This window comes from Periplaneta americana, chromosome 1 (assembly GCF_040183065.1).
Source record: "Periplaneta americana isolate PAMFEO1 chromosome 1, P.americana_PAMFEO1_priV1, whole genome shotgun sequence".
Taxonomy (NCBI): Eukaryota; Metazoa; Arthropoda; class Insecta; order Blattodea; family Blattidae; genus Periplaneta; species Periplaneta americana.
Window position 1 is genome coordinate 85,007,144 of NC_091117.1, and position 26,872 is coordinate 85,034,015.

The 26,872-nt window shown below is 33.8% G+C and overlaps 2 protein-coding genes across 2 annotated transcripts in view; one reads left to right on the forward strand and one right to left on the reverse strand.

Moving 5' to 3' along the window:
• Positions 1–26,872, forward strand: part of LOC138697766 (phosphatidylcholine translocator ABCB4-like) — a 264,750-nt gene that overhangs the window by 30,325 nt on the left and 207,553 nt on the right. The gene's annotated exons all lie outside the window — the stretch shown is intronic.
• The window catches only part of LOC138697754 (general odorant-binding protein 84a-like), a 30,377-nt gene continuing 6,124 nt past the window's right edge, over positions 2,620–26,872 (reverse strand). Inside the window, exons 3-7 of the mRNA XM_069823246.1 lie at positions 21,385–21,446; positions 12,600–12,635; positions 10,715–10,832; positions 4,335–4,390; positions 2,620–2,926 (exon numbers count right to left, since the gene is read on the reverse strand). Of these exons, the coding sequence (XP_069679347.1) occupies positions 2,894–2,926; positions 4,335–4,390; positions 10,715–10,832; positions 12,600–12,635; positions 21,385–21,446 (305 nt within the window). The 3' untranslated portion in view covers positions 2,620–2,893. The remainder of the gene's footprint in view (positions 2,927–4,334; positions 4,391–10,714; positions 10,833–12,599; positions 12,636–21,384; positions 21,447–26,872) is intronic.

Consider the following 26,872-nt stretch of genomic DNA (forward strand, 5'->3'; position numbering starts at 1 on the left):
ATGTTAGATATTGTCAGCTTGGTAGCAAGTGTTGCAACTTTAATCAATTCAGAAACACATAACAATGGAAGTTTAGTTCAACGCGTTTCGAGTTACAATCCAACAACTTAACTCAAGTTTGTAACCGATAATAAATCATTTTGTTAGATAATCGAATGATATGTCGACCTGGTTGGCGAGTTGGTATAGCGCTGGCCTTCTATGCCCAAGGTTGCGGGTTCGATCCCAGGCCAGGTTGATGGCATTTAAGTGTGCTTAAATGTGACAGGCTCATGTCAGTAGATTTACTAGCATGTAAAAGAACTTCTGCGGGACAAAATTCCGGCACATCCGGCGACGCTGATATAACCTCTGCAGTTGCGAGTGTCGTTAAATAAAACATAACATCTTAACATCGAATGATATTATCGATACAAGTGTGCTGATGCACCCATTACATCCTAGATGGCTATGTGTTGCCAAGGAGACTTGTTTATTACAGTCATTTGTCATTTGAACATTTGTTATGAGTTTCTGAATTGATTAAAGTTGCAAAATTGCTACAAAGCTGACAATAACAGATGTTTCATTATGTTCTTTCATTAATGACTAAAAAACTAAGGATTTTCGGACATATATTTATACGAACTTTTTTTATTGAACATGTCCCCAAGATTTGTCAAAGTATTTCTGAAACACTATGTATAGTTTTTACTAAGCAAATTATAAAAATTTCTTTAAATTCATGTAAAATACCTCTTATTTTGAGATATGAAAACTAAGATTTATGAACCACAATAAGACCTACACACAGAAAAGTAAATTATCTTAGTATAATTATTATCTACAATGATTAGCCCAAAGTAAAACAATGAGATATATTCAATTGAACTTCATAACAATTTATATTTTTTAAAAAATTACTTTCTTTTTTTTACAACGTCTATTAATCTACCAATATGAAGGGGTTCTTTGCTGAATACACAAATACGCAGAAATAATTTGATTTATTAATTCCATCAACTTCATACAGAAATTAGGCACTAACTTGTGATGGTTCCGACATCAAAGGATTGTTGTAACCATCTTCATTTTTGGTGTCCAGGCTACTCATTCCCTTCCGTACACAACGTAAAACTTTTCTTGCAACATTATTTCCAAACTATTTATTTAAATGTTACTTTCGTTTACTTCTGTATTCTACTCGTATTATCGTTTCATTTAATGGCAAAATGTTTAGTTACATCCTGATAACTTAATTTCTCTATCATTAGCCTTTAACATGTCACTAACCTCAAAAACTTCATTTCCGCCGCTCAGATTCGTTTACAACTTTTTCATTAGTATCCAGGCTTCACATAGGCCTACATAACAACGCAAGAACGGCAACCACTTCATAAAACTCCAATAGGTTATACATTCGTGATTTTTCTTTAAGACCTGAAATTTTTCTTTCCTTGAAATTGTTACTTATACCGCAAACGGAATACAGTATTTAAAAAGATTAATTTGCTCTGTGATTCAGTCATTTAAAATCATCTTCCCGCTCTCTCTTAATGAATGCTTCCAAAAAATAGTTTCTTGTATAGATATAATTAAATTATGGCCGTTAACCACTATGTTACGATTAAATAATCTTTCTTGTAACATATTATCTGATTCTGACAATAGGGTCTGATCATCTGAATAATAATATAACAACATTGGTAGTTTAAATAATGTTTCGTTTTAGTTCAATATCAGTATTCGCTTTCTGCTTCTCAGTTTCTTATTGCATAATCTAAATATATATTATTAAATAATAGGATATTGAACAGCCTTGTCGAAATGTCTGAGATGTTAAAATTCTCTTTTCATTAACTCTGTCATCTTTCATAATATTAGAGTTCTCACATTTAATAACTTTAATTAAGTGCAAGGGTATTTCTTCTCTGTTTCTTAATTTTAACCAGGAAATAAAATCTAAATTTCTCTTCTGTCTATGGGACTGGGTGATTGTCCGTTGTCTTATGGTTGTCCTGTGATGTCTCTGCGGTGGACCAGCGTAGTGCTAATCCCACATTCAGGGAAACCCGCAATGTGTGGACGTATCTAGTGTCGATCCATAGAAAATATCCTTCCTACCCTACATCGTATAGGCTTTTAAGTCAGTAAAATAGGGAGACTATGTCAGGCAAAGAAGAAGAATTAAAATTAATTTTCACAACGAGAAGAAAATGTCGTGAATAATTAAAAATCCTCTAGAGGTTTCAAATTAAAATTTTGGCTTGATAAGCAATTTTATAAAGGTTTTCAATTCTAAATGTAGCTGTTGAAAGGAATACTTCCACCTTTGTTAGAAGTCAGAGTAGATCTTAAGATATTAATACAGGAAAGAACAAAATATGCGACCCGAAACACTGTCAGGAAGAAGTTGTAACTTGTCAAGAACTGCTTCGATTCTTTGGTCAGTGGTGATTTCTCTTCGTACCTCAGTTTTCCAACCCGAAGGGCTCAATCGTGCATTTCCTCTTGAGCTATATGTAATAGAGAGAGTGACTTTGTGGACCTCTCCACATGGTGAAACGATATTAGCTCGAAGCTTTTCTATGCTTTACAACTGACACGATATAAATTAATTACACTTTCTTTTGTTAAGGCTATTTATTTGTCTTCCTTAACATATTGCATGTACAACAGATCAGTAACATACATTTTCTATAAACATACAACAAGATTATATAAAATATGAATCTCTCATAACATAGAACTGTGGTAAAATCTTTCATGAGTAAAGCATAGAGATATTTATAAGTCTAATACAAGTACAGTATAATTCGGCTTCCATTTGCGATTTCCTTGTGGCTCTTCCAAACCGTCAATTCTGAAATACTGTTGGCAAAATTAGAGCAGGTTGCTGGCCTCTTCTTCATTCTTACTTTGCAGATTCCCCGTGGCGTTTTATTTCCTGCATAAAGCATAAAAGTCAGCCATCCGTGCCCTTTTCGTACTTGTAGCATCTTACACGCTAACTTACGCAGAAGAATTTCACGTGCAGTCACGCTTTCGATAGCGGCAATTGTTTATTCAAATCTAACACACATACAGAAAACGCACTGCAGAGAAGACATGATAATGATCAAGAAAAATGTGAAATCTCCGTGAACATTTTATGGTGCAAATTAAATTAAACACTACAAATAATATAAATAAAAACATTAATAAATTTAATATCAAAGATACATAAATATTAATGATAATAATCAGTTTGACAAATATTTAACACATGAAGTACATTGTGATTCATGATCTTTTACGGAGGTTAACTAATTTTTTGCATGTTTCATTATACGATTAAGGGAAAGAAAATGTTTTTTTTTATTTAACGGCGCTGTATCAACCACTTGGCTATTTAACGTCAATAGGATTGGTGAAATCGAGATGATATTTGGCGACATGAGACTAAGGATTCACCGTAGAGTACCTAATATTTGCCTTACGGTTGGGCAAAATCTCGAAAAAAAAATAACCAGGTAATCAGCCCAAGCGGGAATCGAATCCGCGTCCGAGCGAAACTCCGGATCGGCAGGCAAGCGCCTTAGCCGACTGAGCTACGCTGGTGACCTAAAACTTGTTAAGACTTGAAATATAAATAAACAAACATAACTACAATATAGCGAACACGGATTCCATTATGTTTTTGTTCTGTGTAGTCTCAGGCTGTGAATTTACGTTACAATGATTACGTGACTGGGGAATCCCGATAGTTGTGCTTGTCTAATGTTGTAGATATTTTTCACAAGAATTACAACGAAGGCAAATTATATGAAAAGAGGAACAAGCAAAGAGAGAAGTTGTTTACAATGTTTAGTCAACTATCCGAAGACAGGTTTGGACCTCACATATATACAAACAATTGTTCTTCCTCTGACACACATCGTCAAGTGACGTACATATCAGCCAGAATCTCAATTAGAGATTAAGACAGAAATAAACATTTTAAATATATTCGAACATCTAAAAATGACGCGCTTTTTGTTTTCGGATATTTTTTGTGACAAAAACTGCTTCAATTACATCAAAGATGGAATATCTTATGTGACTGAAGTTTCTAATTGAATAAGTTATTGATTATGATGACGATGATGATGATGATTGAACTTCTCTCCTGTACTGAGAATATATGCAACTTGACAATTCAAAGATACAATATATGGATAATTTTGTAAATTTATTTATAGAGAATATGAATATGTGAAGAAAATGATTTGAATAGAAATTTTGTACATTTAATTAATTGAATGATAATTCTCGGAATGTTTCTCATTACTAAAATAAAATTACTTATTTCATAACGTAATAAATAATATAATCACCTCAGTCATTAGGCATTTTGCAAAGCCATAAGATCTTTCACAGAGGTCTTCTTGCGCTGAAAATATGAAAATAGAACAATTTTAAAACTATGAATAAAATGTAATATGGATAATTTAACCTGCAAAGTAGTGATATTAAGCTGGTAGAATATTTCACCAACAAGCAAAAGAAGAACTTTGTAAAATGGGTCTACGAAACTTCACAGCATGCTGCTTAGTTTTAGATTTATGGTTATTGTCAAAAATAATGTGATTCAAAAATTACTTTCTTCTTGAATTCATGTCCTCTTAGATATGAATATAATTGTATTTAGATTCAAGAATTTTTCTTCTTTCTCCTACTTCCTACACGAGGCATCACGCTCTTGACAAATAAGGAGAATGATAATTAGTGAAGCCCTCGATAAAAGTTCATCTACACACAGATTTTATCCACCACAAATATGTCGTTGGGTTCACCTCAAACTCTTGACTATAAATTCTGCGGAATACTAAAATGACTAAGCATTATTCTATCTATGTATAGTTGGGAAGATAAAATCTAGAATAGTCAAGCATTGGTATGCGCTGTAGGTCATGATGACATCATCTTTGCAGCAACCGACAGTAGGAAGGAAGTGCCTTCCCCTCTGCGTGTGTATGCGGAGTAGACACCTGCTCTGTGGAAAGGAGGAAGTGCTTGCCTCTCCTCGCGTGTTTGGGTCAAATAAAATCTTTCCAGTTATACACAAGAAAAAAAAAATCCGCTATTACAATTTTCTATGAAGATTTAAAAAATGTTATTGCTTCTTTCCTGGTTAACACGATCAATATTTTTTTGCAGAATTTTATTGAATCTCAAGAAAGTGTAAATTAATATTAACAAAATGTTTAAGGACGAGCATAGCTAGAATCGCTAAAGAATTTGTCATAAAGTCCCAAAGGAACAAGCAATCCAGGTAGACCTAGAGAATAGTTCGCAAGTCTTTTGAAACCGAAACAGGTTCCACCTAATATCTCAGAGAATAAAAAGTTCAACCTAATATCTCAGAGAAGAAAAATAAAGCAAATTTTTAAATAAAATTCCAACAAGTTGTGACTGAACCAACTTAGCTTGGCGCATTGCGAAACCTCGATGTATTGTAAGTGCAAAAATACAAAATTATATAAGGAAGTGAAATCAAAATCCTTATGGAACGTGAAAGGTCGCACAAAACAGGATTAAATAATGGATAAATATCGGCAAATATAAGAAATGACTCAAATGAGACAAGACCGACATATAAATTTCTTTAGTACCTACGAAATTTGCAGAGTATCGCAAGAAATGGACAGAACTTTTGCTTCGAATTCAAAATAGCAGATTACCTACAAAAATCTTCTACAAAATGATTGGAAAGCAAATCAGGCAAAGTGGGGAGTGAAATAAAAGTAGGAACACATTCAATTCCCTCTAAATCGTTAAGAAAATTAACTTACAGGCAGTTGTATAAAAATATCAGTTTAGAAAGCGTCGAAATTGTTCATGAATTGAATGAAACCGTTCAATTCTATCGATAGAGATGAAATCCGGCGTGTGACTAGAATTCGTTTCAAAACATATTACATGTGCATTAGAAAGGATGGTCGGCACTCGACAGTTCTAGTAATAATATTACAAGGTAAGTAAATAGATTAGATCTGCAATGTAATGTACGAAGTCGCGAAATTTTATTGCCGAAAAATGACGCGCTGAATTACTGCTAAGTGGGCTGTTACTTGCCCATGTCACTTTTCGAACGGCGCCGTACTAAGCGAAACCTGTTTCCAAGCGTGCATCCGTTACAAGTGAACTCGAATTATTTAAAAAAAAACTACACTGTTAAAAACAGCTAGAGAACCACGCTATGTTTCTTTCATATTTTTGTTCCCTACTTTTTTCTCTTCATCTATTATTATAAACAAAAAGACAATAAATAATATTATGATTACGTCCATTTTCTGCTTCTTCCTTCAAAATTCTCCGATTTTCCTTCAGAGTATTGGCGGAACTCAAGTTGAGACAAGTGACCAACAGGCTTGGAGCTCACATTCTCAGTTTTTCTCAGCCCCAAATTCCCTAGCAAAAGCCGTTTTCTTGCCAATCTTTTAAAAGTTTCTCTTTCTATTTTCCCATTGACATGACATGAAAAAATGTAAAATAATTCAATCTACTTCTCATAAGAAATTTCATCAACAGCATCTTTTTAAAGATGGTCTTATGTAACACTGTAAAATAAAGTTTAGTGAGTTGAGAGTTCCAAATGAGGAGCAAAGGATACTGTCCTCTTAAATGAAAGAACCAAACAAAACATACCTACGGCATAAAAACGAGAGCGGAGTTTTAAAATGCTTCCGGTTAATGAGGTGATAATAGACGGACTTTCTACTGACAGCCAGATAGATGGACTAGATTCTCAATAAGAAGAGTAACTACCGGGTTCCAGGGTCGCGATTCTACCAGACAGTTGAGATGCTAGCGTTATTAGTCCTAGAATTCACAAGCATGAATAGTATTTTTTCACGCTACAATAACGTCACGCGAAACAAACGAAACACGTTTTGCGCTCGGGTCTACCTACAATCAAAATGAGCCGATCTTGCAAATCATTGCTTCAACTGTCTGTCATCACTTTTCAGATTCATTATTATCTACGGGTAGGCTAAGAGATTACGTAAAAGTTTTGAGGAATATATTTTCATTATTTTAATACATAACATAAAATATTTTAAATTGCATGACTTTATAAATTGAATTTTAAATTTATATTTTTGTTTATAAATCGAGCAGCACAAATGAAATTTATCATATGTAATGCTGATTTATGCTGTAGAATCATATTTGTACTTCCATTTTTTTTATGAAGGAAATATGTTAGGCCTATATTTTGAGGAAATAATTTTTTTTCAAACATTTCATAATATCTTACGAACTTCTAAGTCCGGTGTACCATTCACAGTGACATTCAGCAATAAACAGGACGATACTTCACATTTAATATTCAAAACATGTGGGGTCGAAAACGAAAAAACAAAATAGTATTACAGATTTGTAATATTTCTTCTAGGCCTCCATTATAAACGCCTTTTTCTCAGCAGTAATATTTTTGACTTGATGTGTTTTGCTTGTAAACCGATGATATGTCATAATAAAAGTTAAACGATTATGACGAATACATTTATAATTTAAATTCTGTAACTGACGCGCTGAGATCAAAGACGGGAGCTGTCATCAATTTTGGGTTATCTGAGTGCTCCCATATTATATGAGCGACCTTTCATCGTTTAATTTAAAAATGGAAGCTGTCACTTACGTGGAACATTCTAGAGTTCTAGCGTTAAATTGAAAAATGGAGCTTATTTTCTTTTCTCTAACAAAGTGTTTCACACGCTTCCAGATTGAGTGTTAAACAAAATAACCCAGCATCTCAAGATTCTGGGAGTGAATTGTGGGTCAGTACAGACGACCAAATTGAATAGTGTGTTACTGAGGTGTCAACTTGTTTATAAATATAATTTTGCGCTTTAACAATATAGTTAATACAATTACAAACATTCATTAGGTACCATTTCATACTTATTTACAATTTTTATAACAATTAGTTTCTTTAGATCAAAAAGAAGACAGTCAGCAGGTTTAAAACCTATATATTTTCCGTTTTCTTAAAGAATACTCTTTGTGAGACAAATAGATGTGGCCAAGTTCAAGGTAACAATACCAAAAACAAGGGGTTAAAGCAAGTACACTGTAATTTGTGAAGTTTTTTTTTCTCAAAATGACCTCTGCATGACTAGTCCCGTTTTTGTTATCAGTGTCTCAATTGTTTTACCACAATTTGCTTGTGGTTTATAAAGTTCTTCTAAAATATATGTACTGTATTTCTTTGTGTTTGCGGGCCTTTTGTCCACTACCTTTTGTCCGTAATTGTTTCGTCCATTATCTTTCGTCCACTCACTTTCGTCCACGTTCTCTTGTCCACAACCGATTGGTCCGCATAATTTACGTCCATCCATAGATTTTGTCCACATCTTTTATGTCCATAATCTTTCATCCATCTTAGAATACATACGTATTTGTGTTTCCCACCTACAATTACAACACCGGAAACATGGTTATGGAATGTGTACGAAGCAGTCTTGAGTGGGGAACAGAGGCTTAACAATGCCGTCCAAGATTGGCATAGTAAATTAAAAAAACTCATGGTTGTTCATCATCCCAGTATTTGGATGTCTTGCTGGATGTTATGTTATGTTAGGTTATTTTACGACGCTTTATCAACATCTAAGGTTATTTAGCGTCTGAATGAGATGAAGGTGATAATGCCGGTGAAATGAGTCCGGAGTCCAACACCGAAAGTTACCCAGCATTTGCTCATATTGGGTTGAGAGAAAACGCCGGAAAAAACCTCAACCAGGTAACTTGTCCCGACCGGGAATCGAACCCAGGCCACCTGGTTTCGCGGCTAGACGCGCTAACCGTTACTCCACTGGTGTGGACTCTTGCTGGATGAACAGGAATCAAATGAGCAGGTAATTAATTGTTGGGAGAACACACGCGAGTCCGTGCACCAATAAGTCAATATTCATGGGAAACAGTTACACGATATGAAGACTACAAGAACGACGACCGGCTGGAAACATATCTCAGAGGAATGTCATATAGTTCAAAAATGAACCCTGCTTAAGTTCTTCAGGAAGACGAAAGTGATGATTAATCATGTTTATAATACAAACAGTATTTACATTCAACAACATATTTAAATTTAAATAAATTACTTTTTCACCAAATGAATTATGTTTCATGTCATCTATATTTTTTGCCATAGTGGACGAAATGGTCAGTGGACGAAAATATAATGGACGAAGCATGAAAATGGACTAAATGGACAGTGGACAAAACTTAATGGACGAATCATGAAATGGACAAATGTGTCAGTGGACAAAAAAAAGTGGACGAAACGTATTGGACCAAAGGCCCTATAACGTTTCTTTGAAATATAAGATATCCAAATCATGTTTTTGGTAAGTTAACTTAAATTTTAAATTCTGTGAATAACTTGAAATAATCTTTTTACATATGTATAAAACATACCAAATATTTTGCTATGAGGCAGATTAAATCAAATTACTAGTGCATAACATTATAAATGCAATTTACTCTCTGATATCTATTTGTGTGCCACTCCATAAATGGACAACAACTACTACACCTCAAGTGTCACTAGATTTTATAAACTGTAGACTTAACTTCACGCGTCTGGCTGAACGCTACGTCACGACGTTGGTCTTCCACATTGGCAAGTCCTATGACTGAATGGAATTTGGGGTATTCTCATTTTCCTCTTTCATACCACCAAATTTATCAATCTCCCCTTCATTTCATCTGTCATATCCAATAGCTAAAAATAGGCTGGGGCGAGGTTTGAGGATAATATGGGTTCCCGTTGCAGATTTAGGTTCTAAGGTTTTGGAGTTACGAGACCAGTGATTCTATTGTCTTTTCTCGGAATAAAATCTTGCTGTGTATGGTTGAGGTAAGATGTTCCATCTGACAGCGTTGGATTCACGAATGCCACCTAATGGCTACCTGTCTGACTTGGAAAAATCATCGTATAAAGGAATAATCGTAAGTAATGTCATTAATTTCAGGGGGTTTTTCTTTGAGATTTTTCGAACAAAGAAGTTTAATAGAATTTTGCTCGTTTTTGTTTCCTTTTCGAGATAAAAATTGTTTTATATTAGGCCTAAACATTTCATAGCGTGTTTTGGGATTAACCCGAATTAATTCCCAATATGCTCAGTCAATTTAAGATAACAGTGTATTATGACATTAAATGAATGAAAGAATTTTAGTTCTGTTCTTTAAACGTGCAGAAGTTTGATCCGAACAAAATTCTTCTAATCATTCACTGACAAAATACACTTGTCCCTTAAATTGACTGAGCATATTGGGAATTCAATCAATAGCTTTCCCAAAACACGCTATGGAATGTTTCGTATGAAACATTTTTGATCTAGAAAAGGAAGCACAATCGAACAAAATTGTATTAAACTTTTTTGTTTGAAGTATCTCAAAGAACAACACCCTAAAATTAATGACATTACTTACGGTTCGCTCTATTTACTGTAGATAGCACAATAGGCCTATATGGGTCTAAATTAATTAATCTGTAATGAGCAGGTCTTCGTAAGCCAAGTAAAATAAATCTATATTACCTATCATAATCTCGTACCTTAATAATACAAATCTTTACAGCATAAATTTATAAGCAGCACTTAAAAAAAATGGCAAACTGCGGGAACTTTCAATTAAGTCGTATGTGATGTTGGTAAATACTCGTAGTAAATCTACAACATTGACTTCTGTTGTTATTTATACGTACCGTTTTCCGTAATACAGTTGTCAATCATTTCCTGTAGATCTTCATATTCAGTTCCGTTTGGAAACCCTTGTAACTTCTCCACCATTACTTTACTGTCAAATGTGCCCTCCGCATCCATCTGAAACGTAAAAATTTCATTAACATTGTACTTATTTATTTTTCCTTCATTGCTAACAATGCGAAGACATAATCAAAATATTGTTTTTAAATACATTATGTCGAGTTTCAGAGGATTATATTTTTTGAAGGGTCCGCCGAGTTAGCTCTGTGGTAGCGTGTCTGCCTCCAGACTAGCTGGCCCGAGTCCGATTCCCGGCGGAATCAGAAATTTTCATGTAAAATTTCTACCTCGGAAATAGGAGAGATGGCGGTGCGCAACTTCTAATCACTAGATTGTGCACCAATATGCCTGAGTTAAATCCTAAATCTCTCCGCAGTGTATATGAAGAGAAGGTATATGTCACTGTTGATAGTGATTCGTCCGTCGGATGGGGACGTTAAGCCTGGCGGCCCCCTTGGTGCTATTCGATAGAAGTAAGCTACGTGTCGGCACTGGGTTTCCCCTTCTCCCTTCCTTATATTCATCATCATCACTCAATCCAGACACTACACTTACACGAACACTTACACATACACTCACTCTAGTACACGACATAACTGTCCACAGAAACATATCATGTACAGTGTGGCCCACCGAAGTGGTGTACAACTAGAAAATGGTCACAGTTCTGCCATCTATCCGCAATATGCGGAACCAGAATCACGTAAAGTGAAGTGGATAGGCATTGGTTACATACACACATATTTTTTGAAGGAATAGAGGTAGAAATGTAACATTGGTGCGAGATGAAAATAAAATTATCAAAGTTTTTTGTCTGTAAGTTTGAGGCACTGAAGGAAACAAAAGACGGTAACAATCGAACAAATGCAATCATTTTCATTGTTGCAATTACTTATATAAGATGGATGTCCAAACAAAAGTACAATGTGTTTTGTGGCAGGAAAAATTTGAATCCGTGACTCATTAAGCAAATCCACAGCAAACTCCTATCTTTTCTGACAATCATCTGGATGAAATGCATGTAATAATTGAAGTTTATAAGGAGTAACACAAAGACGTTTCTTTTAATTTTCGGAAGTCTAGTCGGACACATTAAATTTACGAACTGATTTATTTGGATTCTGAACAAATGATCTTCGAATAGCTTCTACCGTTTCATCATTTGTAGATGGCCTTCCAGCATATGTTTCTTCTCCAATAGGCTATTAACTCTATATTCCAACAATGAATGTTACTCTCATGTGGTGGTTCTTGTTAAATAAGCGGTACGCGACGAAATTCATGCCGTACACGAGTCACAGATTCAAATTTTTCCAGCCACAAAACACATTGTACTTTTCTTTGAATATCCATCTTATATGATTAATTGCAACACTGAAAATTATTGCATTCGTTCGATTGTTACCATCCTTTGTTCCCTTCAGTGCCTCAAAAAAGAAAACAAAAAACTTTGGGGGTTTTATTTTCATCTGGCACAAGTACATTTCTATCTCTATTCATTGAAAAAATATAGCCCTCTGAAACCTCACCATGACTTTAGGAACACAGTGTATTTAAATGTCTATATTAAGACACTAAGAGCAAATCTAATTATCATCATTACAGTTAATAACAATACCCTTCTTCAATCCAAATATTAAAAGAAAATAATGATCATCTATTGGATTTTAAATATGGACTAGAAAAACAGTAGATTATATTGTAACATATACCTAGGTTATTTGTGTTTTACATCTAATACAATATGAGATTTATATGTAAGTCTAATGTAAATTCACTGCGACCTAATTGAATCGAAATAATTTATATTATATTGAAACTTACCATTGCGCTCTTGTCCATAACACAATGTACGAAGCACTGCAAAACAAAAGAAAATGATGTTTCAGAAATAAGTAGAGAAATGTTATAAATTGTTATATTGAAAACTGATATTCACAAATTAACATCAACATTACAAGCGGCAAAATTTGTCTTTGGGAAAGAATTGCTTCATAGATATAAATATAGTCATATAAAATGTCAAATTAGGAGACAAAACTATCAGTATCCAAGCAAAATCTATCCCGATGCCATCTTTGCCTGCCACTTAATAAATCTTTGATTGCCAGGATATGAAGCCATGATTCTGTAGTGGAAAGCTAATGTATTCTGCTTTCACAATTGTTGCAAAACAAAAAATCTTCAACACTAATAATTAAAAATTGAATTTTTATTTTTATCTCTTGTCCATAATCTGTATAAAAAAATTCTTAACCTAAAGAAAGCGTATTTATCAGCTTGTGTAACTAGATTTCCTGGCACTGCAAGGAAACTGTCGGTCGCTTGAGAATTTCGTTCGTGGGCATTGCGTAAATTTAAATTCACTTACTGCGTAGTCTCGTTTACATAATACCCACGAATTATGGGAAGAAGTTTGTATTATATGACCCTTTCAGTTTCTCTAGTTGGACTATATCCATGGGCACTGATAAAATCGTATCCAAGAGCGGAGAAAGCTTGAGAAGGCATCTTTCAGTTCTTGATCTTCCATACCGGTGATGGTAAACGATTTAAATGTAATAGCCTTACGAACAACGATGAAATGTGTAACTGGAACTGGAGAGATTGTGTCAAAAACTGGAAAGAGACTCATTGAAATTCTTGTATCAATTATAAACATTTCGACATAACTGATCATGGTTCGTGGTTAAAGCACGGTATCTGATGATAATATCAGAAACTGTCGTGCCTTTTAGTATATAGATAGAATATAACTTTCTTAGGTAATGGTGTAATGATCAATGTAATTCTTTATTGAAGTTCCTTTTAAACTTTGGGGGATCCTCAAAGAAGGAACAAAGATAATGTGACAGTAATGGTGCAATGGTCAATGTAATTCTTTATTGAAGTTCCTTCTAAACTTTGGGGGATTCTCAAAGAAGGAACAAAGATAATGTGACAGTAATGGTGCAATGGTCAATGTAATTCTTTATTGCAGTTCCTTTTAAACTATGTAGGCTCTTCAAATTAGAAACAAAGATAAATTAATAATGAGACAACAATGGTGCAAACCAATGTAATTCTTTACTGAAATTCCTTTTAAACTACGTAGGCTCTTCAAAGTAGAAAGAAAGATAATAATGAGACAATAATGATGCAATGGGCAATGTAATTCTTTATTGAAGTTCCTTTTAAAGTACCTAGGCCCTTCAAAGTAGAAACAAAGATAATCATGACACAATAATGGTGCAATGGGCAATGTAATTCAGTATTGAAGTTCCTTTTAAAGGGACACTATACTGAAATTACTAACTTCCATATTTTTAAAGCTAAATTCATAAACTGTTTATCACTGGTATAATTATCTGGTTAATAATGATACATATACAACATTTCATCCGTCTATGATAGGTGGTTTTCATTTTATTAATATCTTAATAAAATATTGTATTGGCCCCGAGGTTCACTCAGCCTCCTATAAAATTGAGTACCGTGTCTTTCCCGGGGGTAAAAGGCGGTCAGAGCGTGGTGCCGACCACACCACCTCATTCTAGTGCCGAGGTCATGGAAAGCATGGGGCTCTACCACCATGCCCCCCAAGTGCCTTCATGGCATGTTACGGGGATACCTTTACCTTTACCTTTTATTGATCTATGTAAGAAGTCCCTTGCGCCACAATTTGCATTATGTATAACTGATATTCACTTATATGATTCTTTATATACATTAGAACAAACATTACTATTGGATTGTGCTGTACCGTGAATCAGTAAATTAGTAGGAATTTTTTTATGAATATTGTTATTCTTTTATAATAAAAATTCTAGTAATTTACTGATTCATTTTACAACAAAACCCTTCAGTAAGGTTTGATCTCATGTATAGTAGGACCTATGTAAGTGAATATCAGTTAAGAATAATGTAAATTGTGGCACAAAGGACTTTTTATATAAAGCGATTCAATATTTTAATAAAATATTAATAAAACGCAAACCACTTATCATAGGCGGATTAAATTTTGTACATTTGTCATTAATAACCAGATATACCCAAAATTTGGTGAATCTAGCTCCATAAGTATGGTAGTTATTGGTGTCAATATTGTGAACCTTTAAAACTATGGAACTTGGAGAAATTTAAATAGTGTGCCTTAAACTACATAGGCTCTCCAAACTAAAAACAAAGATAATAATGAGACAACAATGGTGCAAAAGCCAATTTAATTCTTTATTGAAGTTCCTTTTAAACTAATGTAGATTCTTCAAAAAAGAAACAAAGATAATATGACAATAATAATGCAATGGTCAATGCAGGCCTAATTCTTCATTGAAGTTCCTTTTAAAGTATGCAGACTCTTCACAGAAGAAACAAAAATAACATGACAATAACTGTGCAAAGCCCAATGTAATTCTTTACTCTGAAGTTCCTTTTAAAGTACACAGACTCTTCAAAATAGGGTTACCATATGTCAGCATTTATGCGGACATGTCCGCTTTCTGATAATAAGAATAGTTATTCGCATACATTTTTGCAAATCCTCTAATTTGTCCGCGTTTTTCATATTGAAGTCTTATTTATTCATTTTTGTTTCGTTTGGTCTCATGTTGCTGTGAGCTGTGAGAAGCATATTGTAGTGTTCAGTATATGCGTTATTAGCAGAAGAGAGACGATACTAAGGAATGTGCTACTGGAGTTCAATGACAACTGTGATCAGTATGAAATGAAGGTAAATGCAAACAAGACGAAGACCATGGTTGTCGCAAGAATAATAAAGAAGGTAAACTTGAGAATTCTAAATGAGGCAGCAGAGCAAGTGAACAGCATAAAATATTTGGGATGTACTATAAGCAATAACATGAGCTGCTGCCAGGAAGTCAAAAGGAGGAGAGTGATGACAAAGGAAACTTTTAATAGAAAAAGGAGGAGCATCTTCTGCGGACCTCTGGAAAAAGAACTGAGGAAGAGACTAGTGAAATGCTTTGTGTGGAGTGTGGTATTGTATGGGACAGAAGCATGGACATTACAACGAAATAAAGAGAAACGAATAGAGTCATTTGAAATGTTGATATGAAGAAGAACAGAGCGTGTGAAGTGGACAGACAGAATAAGAAATGAAGTTGTGTTGGAAAGAGTGGGTGAAGAAAGAATTATGCTGAAATTGATGAGAAAGAGAAAAAGGAATAGGTTGGATCACTGGATACAAGAAACTGCCTACTGAAGGATGCACTGGAAGGAATGGTGAACAGGAGAAGAGTGCGGGGTAAAAGAAGATATCAGACGATAGACGACATTAAGATATGTGGATCATATGCGGAGACTAAGAGGAAGGCAGAAAATAGGAAAGATCGGAGAATGCTGCGTTTGCAGTGAAAGACCTGCCCATGGGCATAACACGTATGTAGGGTATGTATGTATGTATGTATGTATGTATGTATGTATGTATGTATGTATGTAAGCACGTTATTGAATTATATTGATTAGACGTAACATCGATTCTGTGAAACACTTGTTCAGTGAAATTTAATTTCCGACATTTGACATGCAAACGTATGTTTTACTATCTGTAGGTATAGTAAGTAACAAGGATTTGTTAAAGAAAATTATCTAGTGATAAATATGCAGAAGCTACAGAAATGATATAAATGAGAAGTTGGTACAAGGAGTTCGTTGGTGACAGGAATGTGTCAGCATTTTCAGATTTCAGAATATGGTAACCCTACTTCAAATAATAAACAAAAATAACACGACAATAATGGTGCAATAGACAATGTAATGTTTTTATTGAAGTTCATCTTAAACTATATAGGCTCTTCAAAAAAGAAAGAAATATAATACGTCAATAATGGTGCAATGACCAATGTAATTCTTTTGAAGTTTTTTTTTTTAATCATGCTGGCCTATCAAAGTAGAAACAAAGTAACACAATAATAATGATGCAATGGCAATGTAATAATTCTTTATCGAAATTCCTTTGAAACTATCCGAGCGCTTCAGAAAAGAAACAAAGATAATATCATAGTAATTGTGCAATGGTCAATATAATTCTTTATTGAATTTCTTTTTTTAACTATGCAGGCTCTTCATAGAAGAAACAAAGATAAATAATGATGAAATGATCAGTGTTATTGTTTATTGAAGTTCCTTTTAAACTGTGCAGGCTCTTCGAAGAAAATACAGATGTATTATGGAGGTAATGGAGCTACGGTGAAATATATAATATTTTACCGAAGTTCCTTTTAAACTGTGCATGCCATTTAAAGAAGATACAAGTACAAGGATAATGTGGCAATAATGAAGTAATATCGCAATATAATTGTTTGCTGAATATCCTTTAGAAATATGCAGACTCCTCATAAAGATCAAAGTTAAGTTAATATGGCAATAATGGAGGAATGGCACAATATAATTGTTTACTGAAGATCCTTTTAAAATGTGCAGGCTCTTCAAGAAGATCAAAGCTAAGTTAATATGGCAATAATGGAAGAATGGCACAATATAATTGTTTACTGAAGATTCTTTTAAAATGTGCAGGCTCTTCAAGAAGATAAAAGCTAAGTTAATATGACACTAATGGAGGAATAGCGCAATATAATTGTTTATTAAAGTTCCTTTTAACTCTTAAATTGGCAAAACTTCATTTCTCATACTAGTTTATTAAACCGTGTCGGACTGTAAAGTAAAGAAAACAACTATCGCAATGTCCATATTTTATATGTTGTACAATATTATAATATTGTGAAATCTTGGTTAAATTTAATTTTCCTACCAATTTTTTTCTATTGTTCTATTAAAATTATAGCATATAGCCTATTAAATTGCTGTATCCTATAAGATACTTAGTGAATTTAAGGGTTAAACTATGTAGGCTATTTCGAGAAGATATAGAGATAGTACGTAGCTAAGAATAATGGAGCAATGACGCAATATAAATCTTTATTGCCTTTCAAATCATTCAGGCTCTTAAAAAAATTACAAAGGCAATATAACAATAATGGAACAATGGTGCACTGTAATTCCATACTGAAGTTCCTTTCAAACGACGCGCGCCTTCAAAGAATAAATAAAGATAATATGACGATAATAGAGCAGTGACACAATGTAATATTCTTACTGAAGTTCCTTTCAAACTATACTGACTCTTTAAAAAAAAAGATACGATAATGTAGGAATGGTGAAATATAATGTTTATTAAAAATCATTTTAAGCTATGCAGACACTTCAAAGAAACTACAGATATAAAAAAAATGAAGCAATGGTGAAATGAAAATGAGAAAGAAAGTCGATATCTTCGAAAATCACCTCCTAGAACGAATCAAAGCCACATTTCTTTAATCAGAAGCCGTCAGCTGTCATACTGGGTTGACTGTCGCAAGCTGAAATCGCGTTTCACCAGATGCAACCCGGAAATGAGGAAGTCAGGAAGGAATCTCCTCCGTCCGGCCGGCACTGCGTCGCGTGGTCACCGACAATACCCACACTTTCCTCGCCTCGCCTCGCCTCGCCATATGCCAGGCGGCCCACAACCGGTTCCTGAATGCAGGTCAATTCTGAAGACTTGCATATCGAGGGGAAATTATGATCGCAGCTTTACGTCACCTCACTACTAATTGGTATGGGAACTTCTAAAGCAGCTCCTTGCTTTTTATTATCTCGCTTACATAACGGAGCTGTCTCTACTGCCGCTTTTATTCATTATCTGGTGGCATCAATGTTTCTTAATCTTCATATATAAACTGATAATAAAATCTCCAGAACCTTAATGGATAATACCGGTAGTTAACAATTATCCTTAAAATATTCAATAATTAAACATAACTGGCCACCGACGTGGTCTAGGGATTAGCAAACGGAACTCGTGTCACGAGGTTGCGCTAGGACATTGGTTCGAACCTCGTTTAGGCTAATTACCTGAAAGATTTTAGACGTTTCATACGACTACAAACTCACTAAAATCATCGGATTCATCTCGCTATCACCTATTCCACCAACATTAGATAAATTCGTAGTTGTTACAGCGTCATTAATAGCCTAATTAACTACAACATTATAATTCAAGTGTATTGAAATTATCTGAAGCTAAAAATTATAAAAAAAAGTGTTATTAAAAGTGATCCATAAGTAAATGTAAATAGTGCATTTGATAGGTATAATGCAGCAGTAAAAACAAGACTAAAGCACCCTATAATACTTTTTTCTGAAAGTGCTTTATTTCAGAGATATATATTATATCGCAGTGAAATGTATAGGTGGTGGAGGACCAGCTAGTTGGCCAGCCAGATCACCGGACATGAACTCTCTGTAGTTCTACTTATGGGGTCGACTAAAGTCACTTGTATAAGTCACTGACAGAGCAGAACAGCGACAAATTAAACGTAGCTGTAAAAGTGATATTATAAAATCACTAGGGCGATGTCTACGAGATCAGAGAAATCACTTCGAATATTTATTACACACATTATAATTTTTGTAAACTTTTTGAGAGAAATTACTGTCGGTTTGTGTTGAGCTTGTTACTGCTTCTTTGCTATATAACTCTGAAATAAAGCATTTTCAGATAAAGTACTATAGAGGGTTTTAGTCTCGTTTTTTTGTGTTATATTACAATCATCTAATATTTACATTTCTAAGCTCATTTCAAAATAAGCTTAGAAAGTTGTTATTAGATAGGAGCTGAACATGTTTATCGTACTTATGCCTGTGTGTAAGCTAGTGTTCCCTATAATTTAGTTTTTTCTTTTGTCCCTTAAGGATTTGGCTTAAGTGTTCTTATTTGTAATATTGTTTCGTTAACTCTCTGTACGTTATTTTTCTGTATTACTGTGTATTCTGCATTACGAGTAGTCTATGTTTTCAAATTGTGAACTATGTTATATTATTACTAACATCTGTGGCATGTATCATTAGCTAATTTCATAGAATGTAATGATTGTATTATATTGTACGAATTTTCTTGTAGGTCACCTCAGATTGATTTATGGCGAAGTGGAAGAGACGACCTGATGGCCTTAACTTCACCCTAATAAATAATTGTAATTCTAATTCTGTTATTATTATTATTATTATTATTATTATTATTATTATTATTATAATTAGGCTCAACGACATGGGATACACAACACTGATTTTCTCTAAGAGAAACCCAAGCTTGTGATTTTATCGCCCTTCAAAATCCATTGCCATCTGCAGGGTTTAAGGGGTTAGGTACAGCTTACAGCAGTAAAATTTTTAGAAATGTTCAACATTTTTTTCCCCCCTCCATTACTGTATCTTGTACAATAATGAAAATTGATATGTGTAAAACACTGTCCTTCTGCTATATCAAACAAATATTTTTACGATTAAAAAAATTATTTATATATATATATATATATATATATATATATATATATATATATATATATATATATATATATATATATATATATATCAAAATTCATAATGGTGGTAGTTCACTGTGCAGTGATGAAGCGTTTCCCTCATAACCCATAAACTTGTTAACTTTTTCATGTTCTCTCTCGTTTATTTTATTGCTAAAACTCATATTTACAATATCATGCTCTTTCAACTACATCCCTTAATAAATCATATTTTTTTTTTATTTTGTGTTAGAATAAAATATTGATATTTGACCATTTTTAATTAATTTATTTTTTATCAGAATATCTATCAAAGACAGGGAGGTGATCTTGCATCATATTATAGATATGATATGCATAAATACACAAAAAAATTTCATCACAGAATGTTGGATAGTTTTTGAGTTACGTGAGAAACGCTTCATCACTGCATAGTGAACTGGATTTTGAAGAAAAAAAAAAAAAAAAGTAAATTTTTTATCGTAAAAATATTTTTTTTTTTCATATAGCAGAAGGACAGTGTTTTACACATACTAATTTTCATTATTGTACAAGCTACAGTAATTAAGAAAAAAGTGTTGAATATTTCCAAAACTTTACTGCTGTAAAACCCTTTAAACCCACGAACCTGAGATTCAAAGGCCTGCACAGTATAACCGTAATACTGCAGCGGACGATCTACAAGGAAAATATGTGCGAATATAACTATCAGAGTCAATTACATTTTGAAAAACAGTTTGTGAATCGAAGTATCTATTGCTTTTATGTTTGATACGTCATAATATAAATCTAAGGAACAATCAGAATATAATCAGATTGATCAAAAACATCGAACATGAAGCACGGAAGTCTGATGTGAAACTCATACTCTTGAGAACATCTGAAGGATTACCGATGGATTTCCTGACTGCTATATCCTGACGGAAGTAAGATGCATCCGGCGAACTCATGAATGACTCTAAAACATGCACAACTACATTTGTGTTTGTTTGCATATATAAACAAAGAGACGTAAGAGTAAAAAAATGATTAGAGCAGATGTGAACATATTATGTCCTTGTGTTTTTAACATGTCACTTCCGGCAAAAAAAAAGTGAAGAGAGATGTAAACGAATAGTGATATCAATAAAAATGTTAGAAATATTCACTCAAGAAATACACAGAGATGTCCCTAATAACGATAAATAAATATAACGACTCATGAAAGTGAAAGTTCTCCGCTGCTATTGCGTCATTCTCGCGAATGTAGAGTGAAACTAAGAAAGTCTTACCATTGGAGTTTTGTCGGACTCGTCCGGAAAGCTTCCCAGATGCACCAGTTGATTGTCGTAATCTGAAAGCATACACAAATATTTTCGTAATTATCAAAATAATTCATATTTATTAGATCTTTCTTATATCCTTTCACTGATCATGAAGGTGTGGAACGTCATGAGAGAATTCTTCGATCAAGGATCGATACTCGAATGCAATTAGGGTTCCCAACTTCAGTCGGTGAACTCCAGGAGAACTGAACTTATAAGAAACAAAGGAGAAAAATGTTATTGAACCAAAAATGACAATTTAAGAGCAATTTTCTTAGTTTCTGCATAGTACACGTATTTAAACAGTAGGGAGACTCCGGTGGTTTTTCTTCGTACTATATATGCGCGCTCATATATGTAGCGAATCTAGCAGCTGGTTATCATAACTACAATAATAGACAACTTGGTTAGTGTTTAAAATTTGCGAACTTTAAAATAATTGCGGCTATTTTAAGTATGAGACTGGCAAAAGGACAGTATTGTTATGCAGTGAATTGTTCAAACAATAAGGGAAGCAGCTTCGAATAAAGTTTCGTTAAATTTACAAAGGAACTAGAGAGACAAGTATGAAATCTTATGTGCAATATGATTTATACAAAAGCTTTGATATTATGATTTGCATTTTTCAGATGTTATATTCTCTCATATAAAGCTAATTGCTGTTTCATTTTAGATGTAAGAGGTGGGTTTTAATTTGTTGCAGGGAAAACCTTCTGAAGAAAGATGCAACTTGAAATTGTCACAAATTGGTAAACAGCAAATCAAGAGTCAATTTATTTAATTGACCGACAAATATCAATATTTTGCTCCCATAACTTTTGGATAACACATACACTAATGCTAGAAGGCGTCGCAGTTGAATTTTTAAACTTGAAGGACCGTATTCATAGACATTCTTAGCGCGGGCTTCCGGTGGATGATTAGCGAACTAACGTTTTTGGTATTCATAAACCAGTCTTAGCGATATGATATGATATGATATGATATGATATGATATGATATGATATGATATGATATGATATGATATGAAATGATATGAAATCATATAATATATGATATGATATGATATGATATGATATGATATGATATGATATGATATGATATGATATGATATGATATGATATGATATGATATGATATGATATGAATCCTGTACAAGTAATCACTCGATAGCCGGGGATAGTTTAGCACGCTAGTAGCGCGGGCTAGCGAAATGTCTATGCATAGCACCCATATTTATATTGAGGTTTGGTTCTCTTTATCATATCTGGTCTACTCTTAACGTAGTCATAGAACTCCGTATGGCATGTTGAAATTTAGTTTCACCTGCATTTCTGCTTTCAACTCATTATCACTTAGTCTGTTCATGGTTTCTGTGGATTGAAACTAAAAACCGTTTCACATTAGGCCTAAGCGTCAGAAACAGGTAAGCCTACTGTTAAACAAAATAAGCTAGTTTTCAAAACTCCTTATATTCTGGAGTTTTTTAATGAAGAATACAATTTTATTTCTACATCGTCTTCATCGAATGGGCATGTGAGGTTTATACAATTCACGATTCAATTATTCATTCGGTATTGTAATACTTATACAAATATATCGGTAACTTTCCATTAGTTATTCAAAATCCTAATTTTTTCTGTTGTTAAATAATTTTATTGAATTTATTAATAATTAAATCATCACGAAAAAATAAGTGTCTCTAAGGATTTATTGATATATTTTTATTGAGTGAAGATATTGTTATCACTTTCAACGGCTAAATTTTTTTTTCTTAAAATTACCACACGTTTCATTGTCACATTATTAATATGTTCATTAGCTACACATCAAAAGTAAAACAATTCTGCTTGAAACAGTTTCCTTCAATTACATAATAAACCAGCCTTGATGTAGATCATTATTAGGCACAAATTTACAGATGTAAGTTGAGGGCTTAGGTTCGAATCATTCCGAGGACATTAGTAATTGTCGCCGATGGTGATATTCGATGATGCCTCAGATGGAGCCACAAGTTCGCGAAAACTTCATGCTATATTAGGTTTAGGATTAGCCTTATGTTTAAGACAAACGGAAAAATAGTATGACAATTCCAATTAGTTAATTTATCATTGCTGGAAGTCCAATAATTGAACTTCTGTTCACGATTTTCTCTAAGCACTAACATTGACGCAATATACAGCTCATGCATTATGTCCAGACACTCCCCCACTCTTCCTACAGAGCTGCGCATGAGATCGGATGAGTCTACTTACGAATTATAGGGGAATGGGTTAGTCTTTGCCTTGAACTCGGTAGACACACGCCCGACCTTCCCTTCTACTCCTACCCCCTCCACAGAAACGTTGTTCCCCTAATGCGCATCGCGAGTGTCTTGACAAAATGCATGAGCTACACAATTTTAGGAGAAAGAGGTAGTGCAGTGCAATTATAAATTCTTAAATGTTGAACTAGAATTCTACAGTGCCTGGGAAAAGTGACATAAGTCAGTTTCCACAAACCTTTTTTGATAATTTATTGACAACTTACACTGGTTTATGTCGATTTGATTTTTTTTTCTGTATGAATTATTGTAATGGGAGAAATACTTACTGTATGTCTCTTTTACCAAGCGAGCAGGTGTTCCGTAAGTTGTCAATAAATTATCAAAAAAGGTTTGTGGAAACTGACTTGTGTCACTTTTCCCAGGCACTGCAGAATTATAAGCAACTATTAACTGATGTGAACTGTTACAAATAGAGTCCAGCGCTTGGCCACAGATCCACTGGAAACAGATTAGCTGTGTGCAGAGTATAGTGCACAGCTCGCTGCAGGCTTAGTACATTCAGTTTATGATTAATATAGTGAAGTACTAGCCACGTACGTGCGCTGTGCTGCACTTGTTACCAGAAATATTCAGTTACAAAAATGTACTATAAAATTAGGACTTTATGTAGACTAAATAAAATTTAAGTAGGGCTGTAGATTAGCATGGCTCACTCAAATACGTAATTAAGTAATAAAATGTTTCTACATTACATCAACTTTTCTGTGCGTAAGGATCTGTTTTAATCCTACCGTATTGCGCATTATTTTGTGCTCAGTCCTCGATTCACTCTGGAATTACCGTAGTGATATAGAGACTATGTCCATCTAGAGGAGCTATACATTTCAATAGCGAAAGAATATTATTCAAATCGGTCAAGTATATTTTGAGGTTACTTCATAGAAACACACACTCTCTCTTTACATATTAATATTGATAAACATTTATATACATTTACGTACAGTAGATTACAACGTTATCCATATAACAATAGTTTTAATTGAAAATTTTCCGTTCGTCGCGCAAGGCCGTCTTAAATAAACGCAGTCATTTGTTTTCACTTCATTGTATTAGTCTGATTGAGGCAGCACTGATATAAAAAGCATTATTTTAAAACTGATATATCTCGTTAAATATCAGCCCTATCAAAATTTTGCACAGAATAAAACTTATCGGAAACATATTTAAAGAAACTTTTGTAATGTAACATTTTTCTAAACAAATCAACAATAAGCGGGAGATTTCGATTTATTGACTTCAGGCCTAAATTTTAAATGGGATCCACGTCATTTATATACCACTTTTCATAGAAATCGGCTCGGCCAGTATAGCGTGAAAGGTAACAAACATACAGATAGACACACAAACAAACAAAAACTTCAAAAATTCGATTTTTGGTCTCAGGAGAGTTAATTATATATGTTTACACCGATTATTATTGAAAAAGCCAAAATTACCAGAAAAATTTAGATTGCAGTTTTATTATTGGTATAGATTAGAGTATTAGCCGAGTTGCGCTCTCACAGTGAATTTTATTTATCCTAACGCTAACCGATTTTTAACTGATAGAATCTGTCGACCCCTATGATAAATTAAACTATAAGTCTCCACTCACTCCACACCACCTTACGAACAATTCAGGACTGTAAATCACGTAATAAGATAGTGAAGGAATTCTAATGGTTTGGAATTTAACTTTCTGACAGAGGAGTTTGGCGTGAATACTTCAGTTCAAATGAGTTAAATATCAGTTATGCCATTCTAAAATCAGAGCAGACAAACGATGTTTCATACAAAAACACTGAACCTATAAAAATGGTATTTCTCAAGATGGCTCAAAACAGATCTTCCTCCTCTTCAAATCTGGTTGCTGGTATTCGGTCACTGTTCTATTACGACTTGTGTAAAATGATGTTCTTAGCTAATATTTTGTTTGAAAAAGTCGATTTAGAAAAAATACTGAAAAAAAATTTCTTCGTGCAATAACAATGCGTAAACATCATTTTGCGCCCTGCTACGAAAATGTTTTGGCTCACGTTATGCCATATAAGGAAATACAGGTTTCGCCAGATGAAACAACGGATGCAACTGGGAGTTTCGAAGGTCACATTACCGCGGGAACATTGCCACCTAATAGTATGACGATGCAGATGTCTCTGATATTCCAAATTTCCAGTTTGTACCAGTTAGGTCTATTTCTGGGAGTTTGAATGAAGTTTTTCTAGATACGGGCATTGTCTAATAAAGAGAAAGATAAATCTTTCATTCGAAGCATTAGTACTGCAATGCCTTTGAACATAATCGCTAAGTGTAATGTTATAATTTAGTTTTTACGTATTTTACAAATCTACAGAATTTCTTGTTTTATTTAAATGTAATTTGAAGTTTTGTACTTGTTAAATAATTTTCTCTAAAGGCTAAGTCAAGCCAAATTCCTCTAGCCGATAGACTTCCATGGTCTGTAATAACTAGGTAAAACTTTTATTTTTCACATTAGGCTATTGGACAGCAGTGAAACTTAGATACTCACAGAAGAACAAATAAAATTTAAGCAACAGAAATGCAATTTCTCAGCGGTGTTAAAGGCTGAAAGATAAAGAATTAGAAATGAGGATCTCATAAATAAACTAGGCTAGATAGAGAAGCAATAAATAAGAACAAACCGGACGGATCCTCTAACAAAAATCGAAGAATGTAAACTTTCTGAAATTGCATCTACGATCATGGAGATAACGGATTTTCTTCTGAAGTAAGAAAGGATAGTATAGCCTACTAATGATGATGGTGACGATGGTGGTGGTGGTGGTGGTGGTGATAGTGATGGCGGGATGATGATGATGATGATGATGATGATGATGATGATGATGAAGAAGTGAGAGTATTGCTACTGGATATAATATGTAAGAAATTAATAAGTTATTTTTTTAGAAAGCTATCGCTTTATTCAAGTATTAAATTAATAGTTATTTACGTTACAAGACCTTTATGTAGAACTTAACATGCGAGCATGGAATTTAACTAGACGAGCAACAGCGAGTTTAGTTATCCATGTGAGGATATTGAGTTCTTATAACGGTCGTTTATTGTACAAAAGTTTTATGGTATTTTGAATCGTATATTTTAATAGAAAATAAATGGCGTTGTTAGCACA